Source organism: Pseudorasbora parva, chromosome 21 (assembly GCF_024679245.1).
Source record: "Pseudorasbora parva isolate DD20220531a chromosome 21, ASM2467924v1, whole genome shotgun sequence".
Taxonomy (NCBI): Eukaryota; Metazoa; Chordata; class Actinopteri; order Cypriniformes; family Gobionidae; genus Pseudorasbora; species Pseudorasbora parva.
The window spans coordinates 4,206,506-4,219,909 of record NC_090192.1 but is presented as its reverse complement, the minus strand read 5'-3'; the positions used below and the strand labels follow the sequence as shown (position 1 = coordinate 4,219,909).

The following is a 13,404-nucleotide window of genomic DNA, read 5'->3' as shown; positions in this document are numbered from 1 at the left end:
TGCAGATTGTTTCAAAGCTGCTTCACAGGAAAATCATGATTCAGTGATGCAGCATATGCCTAGCCTGGATGCCAGCCTAACTCAGCCCCGCCCACAACATTTGAGCTCGGACGGTTCGGTCTGGACTCGATCCATAGAGGAGTGATTAAGGCCGAACCGAAACTGTTTGGACCAATGAAATCATCAGATTGGGCTTTAGACGACGATGGACAGATGATCAACAGTAACGTAATCATCACGTCATCAAAGGCGCTTGGGTTGAATTTTTTCAAATCATAAACGGAGAGCTTGTTTGTATATGCATTCACCTTCACTATTTCTCTCAGAAATTATGATCACGTTGGTAAATACTCTGAGGAATCCTTAAATCCAAAGATCGTTTATTCCAGTGTGCATGCAGACAGGGTTGCCAAGTTTTTACAACAAAACACGCCAACTACCAGCCCTAAACAATAGCTTCTCGGGGGATTCTCCAGAAAAAAATGCCGTTTGGGGGGTAAAATGTGTGTTATTTTGGCAAGGTTGCCTGCTAAAATTTGCATTCATCAGTCTATATATCACATAATAGTCGCTTCAACAAGCGGACATGGAAAACATCCCGCAGGAAAAAAACGCGAACTTGGCAACACAGTGCAGTTGAGCTCTGTTGACATTTGACAATGCGTCGCTTCGTTGCTCTGATTGGTTGTCGGTCTGTCCAATTGATGACTTTCCTGGTTCGGTTGAAATACGCCCCATAATCACAGCCCAATGGAGCAGTTTCAGACTCATATTCTGACTAGAATTGAGTATGACCACGTCAGGCTAGCATATGCCATATGTATTGTTCTGCTGAACAATAGCAAACAGTCATTCATTGTTGATTCAGTTCTGTTCAATAACACTATGGAATGAGTTCAGTTCAGTAATAAACTGTGACGTTGTCATCAGCTCAGATGAGTTCTCATCCGACATTGTCAGTATATTAAATCAATATTACATAGATATGAGTTCTACTCCACAATGGGTGCTTATTCATCTACGGACACTTACGTGGACTGTCTATAACTATAAACACTTATGTAGAATATAACTCTAAATCACATTTCCACATGTAAAATTAGGCAAGTTTCATTACATTTATTTAACTATTAAATATATTAATTATTATTTATATAAATTATTTCACATAATACATACTTAAACATACTCTTTATTTCAATGCATCCACCACCAGTCCTGGAGTCAACAATCTACAGCTCAGCTCACACAATTAGCTTTGCCTTCCAATCATTAGTCAGTTGACACAGAAATGACTTGCACTGAGTTCATGACTCTATATGTATGTAGATCATATACATGTAATTTTACACAAAGAAAAGATTATAAACTTTCACCAATTAAAAAGAGCCATTTTCCTCACATTGGATGTCGTTCAGAGAGCGGCTGCTGGGATAAATGGTACCAGAAGGTTTATTGTTTCAGTATGTTGTGAGCTGAGGATTTGTACCTGGAATATGTTGGAGAGATCGCGGAGATTGAAGATGTAGTGGAACTTGATGGCGGTGGGAAGGAAGGTGGCGGTGATGCGCTGATGGAAGGCGAGTGCCAGCTGGACCAGCTGTGAGCTGCTCTTCTGCAGAACCGCCGGGAATCCCTCGCCGCACAGATGCTGGTTCAAGATGCTGCAGTAGATGGTGTTCAGGGCGTCCACTCCGGGGAAGGAGAGCGCAAACACCGAGAAATGCCTCTGAGATACATGTTTCAACAGTTTCACATTAAGTCTTTGCTTTTGAGAGGTGACACTATATGAAACATTTCCAAAATACTATACATAATATATGTATGCAGGGCTCCAGACTAACATTTAATAGCAGTGTTACCAATACTACTCTAGTTCTACAGATGATGGTGTCAACACCTGATTTGGTGGCGCTGGGGGAAAATGTATCAAAGTTAATTTAATTATAAAATTACAATAGTTTTGCATTAATAAGAGCAGTTACAAATAATAGTACGTTTGTTTATTGGAAATTTGACAGTGAAACACTGAGCTTTAATTAATCATACTTTTATTTACAACAATATGCAAAAACCTAATTTATATAGGAAAAATGTAAATATTTGACTCTTATTAAATGTACCAGTCCTTTTATAGTATTACACTGAACTGACCAACAACTTCAGGGATTATAAAAACGACTGTTCTTTACTCATTTTTTTTCCTGTAATTTAGCAACAATTTGACGAAAAGTTTTTGTTTTGCATGAGACTTTGTGACTTCCAACTTCTTTCCATATAATAGGGAGTGGAAATGGCTATCAAGTCAATAAGTGCTTCTCTGCTGCCATCTACAGGTTATACGTCAGTTGTCCCACATCTTTGAAAACTTTTAGTTAAACAAATGATCACATTAAAAATAAGATTTAAATCTGATTATATTTAGTAGAGCTTTGAAGTGCTTGAAAAAGTTTGAAACACTTTGTTTCTCCTTGTTTCCACGTCCCACTAGATCTCACTGCGATTTTATCATTTTGCGGCAAATTTAAACGCTTTTCTGTGATGTTTCTCATACACAACAGAAATGACAGTGCAACTTCAAACAAAATTTAGTGGCACCAGCAGTAAAATGGTCACAACATGCAACCATGTGGTTGCAGTCTGGAGCCCTGGTATGTAGTGATAGCAAACAGTGTCAGAGAGGATGAGAGAAAGTGTTTAACGTCTAGTGTTTAATTGACCCTGATAGTGAGCACCTGCAGGCGGGGGTTGATGGTGAAGCTGCCAGCGGTGGGATTCATGCAGGACACGTACTGCACATTGTGGATCTCCTTCAGCTGCAGCTTACTCCTGTCGTACCTGAGAAGACACCGCATTTCCGTCAGTCACACAAACACACGCTCTTTATGCACGCGTCCTGCTCTAAAGGCACAGCGGCTCAAAGAACTACACCACCTTCATCTGTTCTCCAGCTCACCTCCAATCTAATAGACATGGCAGAGACACTGAGAAACCAGCATTAGACATGATCTATTTCAATTACAAAAAATTTACATCCTGTGCAACAGAGCAGTCTAGATGTTTTTGGGCTCTACTAGAAACAGGTTTTCCAGCTTGAATGTTCATTATTTTCCCCATATCTGACATTGCTGCAGTTCCTCTCTTCCCATTCCCAGTCCCAATTTCTAAAAGCATCGTAAGCCTAAGTTGATCGTAGAAACCATTGGTGGCAACTGATCTACGATCAATTTAGGCTTACAATGCTTTTAGAAAACGCAGTTCTGTTTAGTTCCTGTTTCTATGAAGCCCCTCCTTCTGAAAAGCACAAGGTGCTCTGATTGGTCGGGTGGATCAGTGTGCTCTGATTGGTCAAGTGCTACCGGCGTGTTTTGGAAATGTCCTGCCCCTGACCATAACTACCAGATTCAACAGTACTAACTAACTCAACCAGGCCCCGCCCCTTTATTCTGCATATGGATTATGAGGAATATTATGATTTGCTCGTTCCCGGAAGAGAAAACTCAAGACTACAATGGAGGCGTTTCAGGGAGTTCAGAAACTCTGAGACTAATATAGAGAAGAACTCCCGCTGGAGGGACTTTGGAAGTTTGCAGAGCTTTTTCATGCTCAAACAGCAACATCACACACTAAAGAAAGATCAACATGGACAAAAGCATCATACTGAGAGTGCTGAATCAGTCATGTGATGGTCAGTACCAGTGGTTGTAGTCCATGTGCTGACGGATCAGGGTGTGAGGCTGGACCGTGCCGTACTCGTCCACTTCTGGCATGTTCATGTCATCAACGAAGTAGACGAGCCGCTTGCTGCCGGGCGGCCCGTAGTTTCTGCCTGCCTTCTTCTCTAAGGGTTTCTCTAAAACAGCTGCATGGAAGATGCTTTGTCAGATTTAACAAACACAATTACATTAAGTTTATTGACAAAGCCTCAACATCAAACACAGCAGAGAAGTGTTAATTATAACAAGAAAACTGCAGTGCATGAAAACCATGATGGCACTCTTCATGAAAAGGGTTTCACTTTGGTATCCCAGTACCTTTCTGAGAACTATTAGATGTTTTAATCTAAATCTAATGTCTATCAAGCTCTTGAAAAAAAGATGCTTTTGACCTGCCATTTTTTGTGCAAAAAAAAAAATCAGTGTGCAAAAGTTCTTTGAATTAATTTATATTATATGAATTGATGAAACATACCCTGTAACATGGCTGACGTGGTGTAGTAGTTGAAGGGGACGTTTTTGATGGCGTATTTCTCTGGGTCCAAGGAGCTGAGCTTGTCTCCCACCAGAACAGACTTTCCTGTGCCAGCGTTGCCCACCAGCATGACGGGCCGCCGCCTCTCTAGCAGCCGGTCCATGAAGTAGCGCACGCGGATGGTCTCGGTGGTGTGGACGAGGCAGGCCTGAGGGAGACACACAGCCAATGACCTTCTTTTCTCAACCAGAGCTGGAGGTCAGCGTTTTAAGGCATCGAGAGTGTGCTTAATTTAGACAAACCTCTCAAGGTTTTCAGACCATATTTAACATAAATGCTAGTTATCTGTAAATATTTTTATCTTATTTACCTATTTTTTTTCCATTGGTTTCTTTAAAGTGATAACATGCACTTTTATGGTGAGAAGAAATGCTGCATATATTGACCTCTGATGCATCAGTTTGATTCTGTAAATGTGGTTTGATGTTTTACAGTCTGAGTAAAGCTCAAGAGACTTGCTCATGGTAAAGACAACAGGCTTAAGGAAGCTAACATACTGTTCTAGCTTCTTCTGCTTCTTATACCAAATTTTAAAAATGAATGCAGCACAAACCCTTCTAGCTGTAACTCGGCTCAGACCTTCAGGCCACTCGGACTCGGGTGCTATTCTATTCTAACTGATCTGACTTATGTTTTTCGTATGGTTTTTCAAGAAACATGCTAATTCATGATAAAAAGTGAGCAATGCGCAAGAACATGTTAACAACATTTGATTGAGTTATTTAAGTAAAATCTTCAAACTTCAAGTTATTACAAACTTTCAGACAAGGCTTTGTCAAGCCAATATCAATGATGTACAAAAATAACTAAAACTGAAATAAAAATGGATACAAACTACATGGCCACATTTTAAAAGAGGACACTCCTGTCCTCTTTTAATGCATGTTTTGTATAGCCTACAGTATGTGTAGTTTTAAACTTTGATCTACTTTCTGCATTAATTCAGTAAATAAACTTCAACCTCAACATTATTAAGACTTTAACAAAAGTTCAAACTGTGAGTGAACTCGAATTCAAAACATTCATAAACTACTACAATAGTTTCTGGGTGACAGTGATATAACGCTGGCTTGGCTTTGCTGCAGATGTGGATCATCAGTCTGATGCTGAAGTGTTTCATCAGCTCTTTTTGATGCAATAAACATAAACTGAACAAAAGCATTGATGCTAACCTGCAGAGGTATGTCAGGATCCATCTCAAACTTCGGAATCATTTTTGACCATGACTCAAATTTTTTGCTCTCGGGATCAATGTAGTAATCGAATACGGTTCCTTGAGCCGGAAACTTCACGCTTTTGAACTCCGTCACCCACCACTTACTGAACTCCACCCTGTAATCCACGAGCTGCAGTGAAAGAGCAGAGAAATCACAGAAATTACACGCATTATTCATCATGAACTCATGTGAAGGTAAAGCAGACAGAGATCCACCTGATCCTGGAACATGGTCCCGCCGAAGGCCCAGACCGTGGCGAAGACGAAGTAGAGCTCGTAGAGATCCTTGTGGCTGTCCGGAGGAGTGTGTTCTGGGACGAGGAGACACTCCAGGAGGAAGCACAGCATCTGCACCAAACTCTGCTCAGGAACAGGGATGATCTTCTTAAATCTGGGAGCAGGACAGACAGCAGCTCTGAGATCACCTTTAACACATCTCAATAACACTCCAAAGTAACAGAATTCAGCCTCACTGTCTCCAGACTCAAATTAAACAGACAGAGGACTTAACTGACTGAAATGTTTGACAAACTAGTACACCAAAATAAATTAAAAAGTGCAGGAGGTAAGCATTTGATCCTTTTCAGATCTCTGCTCATCTGTTTCTGCTCAGTAAACTAACACGGGATGTTTCCACAAGTATCTGCTACTGACTGGAAAAAGTACAACATGTTAGATCATTGGCAAGTCTATGCTGTTTTCACTGTCTATGTGGTCATACCACTGTTACTAAAACCATGAAGAAGAAAAAAGAAAAAAAAGAAAAAGAAAAAAGAATTCACATCTGAAATCAAATAAAAACATTAAACTTATTTTATTTCAGCTATTTGCAAGGCAACATTTCTCAAACTATTTAATTACTAGAGGTGGGAATCACCAGAGGCTCTACATTATCACACTACTTAAGCCACTATATGATATTATTGTGATTTTTATTTATTTATTGTGATATGCCAAGTAATGCAATAACATATTTCAATTTATTACCTTTTTTCATCTGCAAATGTGCCCAAACTGTAAACTTTGCCCACACATATTTTTTTTTTTTCAAATAAGGTTCTCAGACTGTTTATATCTTTAAATCTAAAGATTTAATTCCTTCCTTGTCAAAGGTTTTCCTTCCTCATATTTTAGACTACTTTTTAATAGAAATAACATTTGTCAAATACACATTTTTGCACATTTCAGTGTTTGCACACTTAATTCAATTTATTTTGTTTCAATACATAGTTAAGCAGTTTTATAAAGAACAACACTAGCACCCTAATGAACAAGTTAAAGTTGACACCATTCAGTTATGAAACATAATTATATGAGGTCTCACATTTTTATAATCATATTTATAGGAAAATATATACATTTGCCATTAACCCCATATAACTTGGACTCTAGATGCAGCTATGGAGTTATTTTCGTTTTGAAAGCCAACACAACAATGCTGCTGCTGATACTTGCCGTCCTTGTATCGATACAATATCTCCACACGAAATATCGCGATACTATCCTGTATTGATTTGCCCTCCACCCCGAATAACAATATAATAGTTTAATGTACTATTATAGATTTTATTAGAGCAATAATCTGGATCTAGGGAGGCTAAAAGGGAAAGCCAGAACAGTTTTTTAACTCAACAGATGTGATCACTATGGACAGGAAAGATACGCACCTTGACCTGAGAGTATCGAGGCATGATGGGAGGTACTTGTCAAAAAGAATGGTCAGATTGGCCTTCTCCGACTGGACTTCTCTCCGGTCGATCCAGCTCGACACCGGTGGATTCCAGCCTAAGTCAGCAGGGTTGATGTACAGAATGCCTGTTCGGAGGAATGACACGTGATCATGAGATCAAAGCTGTGGAGTCGTTTGATTGTAGTTTTCAAAGTACGTATTACCGTTCAAATTAGTTTGCATTACCAAACGACATATATTATTTTAAAAAGAAAATCAATAAAATATTTAAATATAATGAAAAATATTTTAATATATAAACTATTCTTAAAATATTCTTATATCACTTTGTACAAGATTCAGTTGAATCACTGAGTGAAATTGAATTTGATTCCCAAGGTTCCATATCTGACAGAGAGAGCAGATGTTTGATTCAGCTGTGCAACACTATTACAATGGTAGCATTTTATTTTACAGCCCTGTTTCCCATATACATACTATGCACTTATTATAGTAATTACTATAACTGGGTAATATATGCAATTACCTTATATTACACAGTACTTTCTTAGGTAAGTACACTGTAAGTACACGTACAGTAAAATAAAGCTGTTACATCAAAGAGCAATGAAATGTTTTTTCAGCAAAAAGCTGGTTATTGGTAAAGTGACACTGTTATGATATCAGCTGAGCTTCTGTACAGTTCTTCTTCATTGTTTTTATGACATTTTAACTGCACACAAGCATATAACAAAGAACAGGGACAGGAACAAAACCAAACTCTATATTAGTCTTCTGTTAGCATGATTAAAGAACAGTCTGAAAGGACCCCAAACTCATAAAAAAATTATATTTATCTCTTAAAACATAGATTATTTTGCTACCATTTCTTTCAGCCAATGTCATATATTTAGTACACAAATAATTCTCCAATTTAAAGGAATAAGTCGTGAGGATAAACGTTTATAAATATGCATTCTCCTGTAGATATAAGAATGAAATGCGACGATAGTAGAGTGTTATTTAAGCTTTATTAAAGTATTTTTTTATATATATATATATATAATTTAACTTTTTTATTTTATATTTTTAGTTTTTGTGTTAATTTTAGTTTTTTTTTTCATTTTCTAAATTTTTTCATTTTTCATTTTTATTTAATTCCAGGTAATAATTTTAGTGCTTCACCTAAACATTTTCAGTTTATATTTAATATTTTATTGTTTTTCAGCTGTTTTTGCATAACGTTTTTTTTAATAGTTCAGTTTTTGTTTCTCTCAGCACTGACCGGCTCTGGAGACCGTCGCTGGAGTGGCCGTGCGGAGGTGGCTGATCTCAAACAACAGCCTCATGGTCGGGTTCAGAGGAATTCGCTCATTACTGGCCAGCGTCAGCACCTACAACATCACACACACATAGATAAAGGTCATCTAAAGGTAAGGGTCATTTTAATGCACTCCGCCTGTATGCATGTCACTTTCCTCAAGATATCTAAATGCAATGTGCAAAAGCCGTCATTGAGTTGCAGTTCTGCATATACCTTGTTATCATCCATTACTGTGTTTAGGGACTCAATCCACATCGGATCGATATCGCCATCCAGGACGATCCACTTGGGCCCAGTGTGACTGATGTTGGCCAGCTCACGCATGATATTAGAAAACAGCCCTGTGGGGGAAAGGCACACGTGTTGAATCTCACATCCGGCCGTGATGGAAGTGCCGGGCAAAACAGACGCAACCCTCACCGTCTTTCCACTCGCGAGTGGCTGGATTGATAATGCCGAACAGCTCATCGTTGGTGACTGCTTTAGGGTTGAGATCGGCCCAGACGGCCCTGCGCTTCATGTTCTGATATGTTTTGTGGAGAGATTTGAGGACCTGAGATTTACCAGTGCCAGCGTTTCCCACCACGAACACAGAGTGACGGACGGCCAGCAGCTCCTCCAGCTGAACCACCTGAGACGAAGAAAAGATCAATCACACACACACACACACACACACACACACACACACACACACGACTGCTCTACTTGATGTTTTTTTTACTATAAACTGCACAAAAAATACAAACTAGTTTGGCTACGTGAACACAGCCTGAGAAATGACTAGTGATTTTCAGCACCAGTGTGATTTCATGCCAAACATTTCAAAACAATAAGTTCAAGAAATCTTTTCCATGTACTGTTCAACAGCACAGCAGCACTAAGCTAAACTAAACTAAGCTAAGCTAAGCTAAGCTAAGCTAAACTAAACTAGTGTTCAGAATTCAGCTCCAGGACTGCACTCTGGGAGCGGACAGTATCAGTGCAATTCTAATTTTGTCTAAAAGTCTAAAATTTTAATATTTGATTTGTTTAAAGCCAAAGGACCCTATTACACACCCGGCGCGACACAAGAGTATCCACTCTTATTACACACAGAGCAGCAGCAAGCAAACATTTAATTAAAATGAAAACAATGATTCCTCTCCGGAGAAGTGTTTTTCCTCTCACATGTAAATAGCGACTCTGCCATGGTGCGAGCACAACTGGCTTTTAAAGGGAATGGAAGATGAGACTCTGATTGGTGTATTGCCCGTTATGCCCAAAACACCCCATGACTCATTAAGAGACGATGTTTTTCTATTTTAAACTAGCAAAAGTGGAGTGTGCAAAAGTAGTGCAACTGTGTCATGCGCTTCAGACCATGCACTTGTGCAAATGTGTGATTTCTGCACCACCAACATCACCAAACAGAACTACAGAAATGTAATTTAAAGACCCAAAACACTCAACATCTCGCTACACAGCTACTGAACCTATAGATCCAAACAGACAAACAAATCAGTCTGGCCAGTGTGATTCACTACTGCATGACTCTAATGAGTTCATAACTTATAACGGTATGGACTTCCTGTAAATCAGTTCATTTCTGACTAGTTGTTCATATGACAACATGTAGTTTTGTCAGTAATAAAAATTAATGAAATATGTTACATGCTATGATTTGGTTTAGTATTGTGCTTTAATATAAATAAGGTATAATTAATCGTAAAATTATAAATAATATAATTAATCGATGGCATTTATTCCACCTATAAAAAACCTGTACAAATTAATTAACTCTTTCCCTGCCAGCATTTTTGATCATTCAAGTTTCATTTTTGTTGTATGAATATCTGAAGATGCAATATATCAAAAGAAAAGAACAGACCCTCTGCTTTTGAACAAAACAAAAAAGTTTTATTCTGATCAGGAGAGTCCATGCTGAGGTATGCGTCACCTGAACTTACCTTTAGCACAAAGTTGTCTTCGGCCTGCAGTTTGAGATCCAAAACGGACTGCCTGACAAATTTCTCAAAGTCCATGTCCCTTTTGCGTGGCACATCAAGAGCAGGGAAGAGGTCCCCGATGAGGCCCATGAAGACAGGCATGTCATCGGTCACGATCTTGGGGACGTTAAAGTCTCTCAGGGCTCTCATTAGCACCTGGTCCTCCGGTCTGCGCGGGTCTCCTCTCTTCAGGGAACCAGCCACGACCAGGACAGACTTAATGGCCCGCAGACCCCAGTCATAGTGATCCTGCAATGGTGAGACACATGAAGAGCAATAACCACAAAAACAGTCTGATCAAGGACAAACAATATGTAATAAAAGGCTTTTATTGTTCAGCTTTCCAGTCACAGATTTCACAGTGTGTATCAAATGTACCTAAAAACTATTTATAGAGTAACAGCAATATGATAGTGGGACTGATGGCCTTTTTATTAGAAAACAATTGGGTTTCTCATAACATCGCAATCACATTCCTCAACTGCTCTCACTAAAGGCCTTGATCTCAAACAGCTCTAAGATTTTTAATTTTTAATGGCACTGGAGTGATCATTTAAGATAATCCAGCATAAAGATTTCCAAACCTGTTTTGAGAGCAACTCCTTGCAGAGCTGATAGAGAGTGATGAATTTTCTGGCTAAAAGTCGAGCCTCGATGAAACCTTCGGCCACCAACATGATCTCACAGATGAGCTCGAAGTCTGGCACCACCATCGCACATGGCCTACAGGACAGAGAAACCACAGAAACACAGAGAGAGAACAACATCGTGACTGTGAGCCTGCAAACAAATCATACATACAGATCAGGCTTGCGAACTATTGGACACTTTGACTGCAGGCTGTTGTCTTTATTACCATTAATCTTGACACTATAAGCCTGGAGTTACAGTTACTGATGGACAGGGCTTTCTGATGTGATGCCTGATTATTTTACCATGTGGTTTTTTTGTGCTATTTAAATTTTTAACATATTAAATTTATTTTAAAAAAACCTTATACGTAAATAAGAACTTTGTAAACCACTATGGAGAAACTTAATGGGAAAAAATACACCGATCGCGGTAACGCTCTGTAAATATTGCCTTTAATGTTCTTTTTAAGTATGTTACACAGCAGCCTGCTATAGAAAAATATTTCATCATGGCTTATTACAGGTCTAAAACATATCACAAATCATGTGGGAAATATGTATGTGGGCATCACATCAGAAAAGCTCTGTCCATCAGTCTATAGAATGGTAATAAAAACAACAGTCCTTATGGAAAACAACACCTCTGGACAGTGGCCACAGGTCACTGCATGTGAATATCGAGTCTGCAGCCAAAAATAAAGTATCGCTGGTCAAATTAAAATATAAAAGAGCGCAGGTGGCATCCAATCTCCTTATAACCAGGATGCAGATGCTGATGTTTAAAAGTTCAGAATTCCCCTTTAAGAGCAAACGACACCTAATAAAATGCAAATCTTAAGCGCACCTGAAGAGAGCCTTGAGGTTTTCCGGCAGCTCAGTCCTGCCAGCGTAGCCGGGGTTCATAGTGATGAAGATGCCCACCGAAGGGACCAGGTTTACATCCTCGCCCATGAAGTTAAACCTCTTCTTCTTGTCTCGAATGGCATCTTGAATACTTTTGACCTGATGGATCATACATTGACAATATAAATGACAAGGAATACGAGTCCCTTTATATGATCTATTATGAGCTCGGATATGAACATCTGTAGAAGACATAATGAAGATGAAATATCACTGGCTGAATCGTGTTTACAGCTTCCCATAATCCACTAACCAGAGAAGTCAATGTTACAAAGCAAAAAAAAAAAAATTATGTACATGTTTGAATATTTTGCAATACATTTATAAACAAACTTTCAATGAAAATACTGCATAAAATACAAAATGACAACAACAACAAAAATCTTATTGAGGATAAGATTTACATTACAAATACATTCATTTTATTTCTACAAGATAGGGGGGTGGGGGTATTACCCTAATATACACCATCAACAATTATAATAATATAATTAATTATAATATTATTTTATTATTATTATTACTACTACTATTACTATTACTACTACATTAAGAGCAGTGCTTGATGGGATGACTAGATAATTCAGTACAAAAGAAGTTAAATGCCATCTTGTCTTGTTTGTTTTAGTATCTTTTTTTATAGTACTATAGTACTTTTTTGCCAATAAAAGTTGTGACTCTTCCAGCAATGCAGAGCTGTTTGGTTTGGTCAATGGCTTAAAAGAAGTCTTTATTTTATTTAATTTTATTTCTAGTACACTCCAGTAGCAATGAAGCCATGGAACTAGCATTTATAACCCTTAATTAAACAATTGAATCAATCAAAAGGGAATTTATACCTTTAAGATATTATGTAAAGTTTGTAAAATTAATGGATTTTTCTTTACAGCTGAAAAATGTCCCTGGTTCCGTTTCAAGGTTTCTACGCTGATAGATACATAAATCTGACCAGCAGCTCGGAGTTGTTGGTTATTCGTGATCGAGTCATAACTCACTCACCTGCACCGCCACCACAGACAGCACCTCAACCGAGATCCTGTTAAACTCGTCAAAGCATCCCCAGGCTCCTGTTTGCGCCAGGCCCTTGTAAATGTTGCCACATGACTGAGAGAGAAAGGCAAAGAAACCCGAGACTTATGAGTGCATCGCCGGAAAAGAGCATCAATCGCAACAAACAAAAGCACGCAAAATTATCCAGGGCATCTTTTGTTTTTTTCAGAAATTAGCTGATGGTACTTACTCTGCTGAAATTCCAGCTTACAAACAAGAACATCAAATGCTAAGCAGACATTCCCTGTGTGGATGAGCAGCATTTTCATGCTCACATTTATATTCTAAGTACACGCGTCTCAACGTCTTTAAGTAATACTTTTCGATATTGAGTTACTCCCTAAAAAAGCAACTAATAAATTGCATTACTTAGT

At 38.5% G+C, this 13,404-nt stretch overlaps 1 protein-coding gene across 1 annotated transcript in view; it reads right to left on the bottom strand.

Moving 5' to 3' along the window:
- Positions 1-13,404, bottom strand: part of LOC137055533 (dynein axonemal heavy chain 9-like) — a 70,290-nt gene that overhangs the window by 30,886 nt on the left and 26,000 nt on the right. The window contains exons 28-41 of the mRNA XM_067429346.1: positions 12,980-13,084; positions 11,922-12,079; positions 11,030-11,168; positions 10,407-10,694; positions 8,881-9,091; positions 8,674-8,801; positions 8,422-8,530; positions 7,135-7,282; positions 5,684-5,858; positions 5,424-5,597; positions 4,192-4,399; positions 3,697-3,862; positions 2,736-2,838; positions 1,490-1,729 (exon numbers count right to left, since the gene is read on the bottom strand). Coding sequence (XP_067285447.1) covers positions 1,490-1,729; positions 2,736-2,838; positions 3,697-3,862; positions 4,192-4,399; positions 5,424-5,597; positions 5,684-5,858; positions 7,135-7,282; positions 8,422-8,530; positions 8,674-8,801; positions 8,881-9,091; positions 10,407-10,694; positions 11,030-11,168; positions 11,922-12,079; positions 12,980-13,084 — 2,352 coding nt within the window. The remainder of the gene's footprint in view (positions 1-1,489; positions 1,730-2,735; positions 2,839-3,696; positions 3,863-4,191; positions 4,400-5,423; positions 5,598-5,683; positions 5,859-7,134; positions 7,283-8,421; positions 8,531-8,673; positions 8,802-8,880; positions 9,092-10,406; positions 10,695-11,029; positions 11,169-11,921; positions 12,080-12,979; positions 13,085-13,404) is intronic.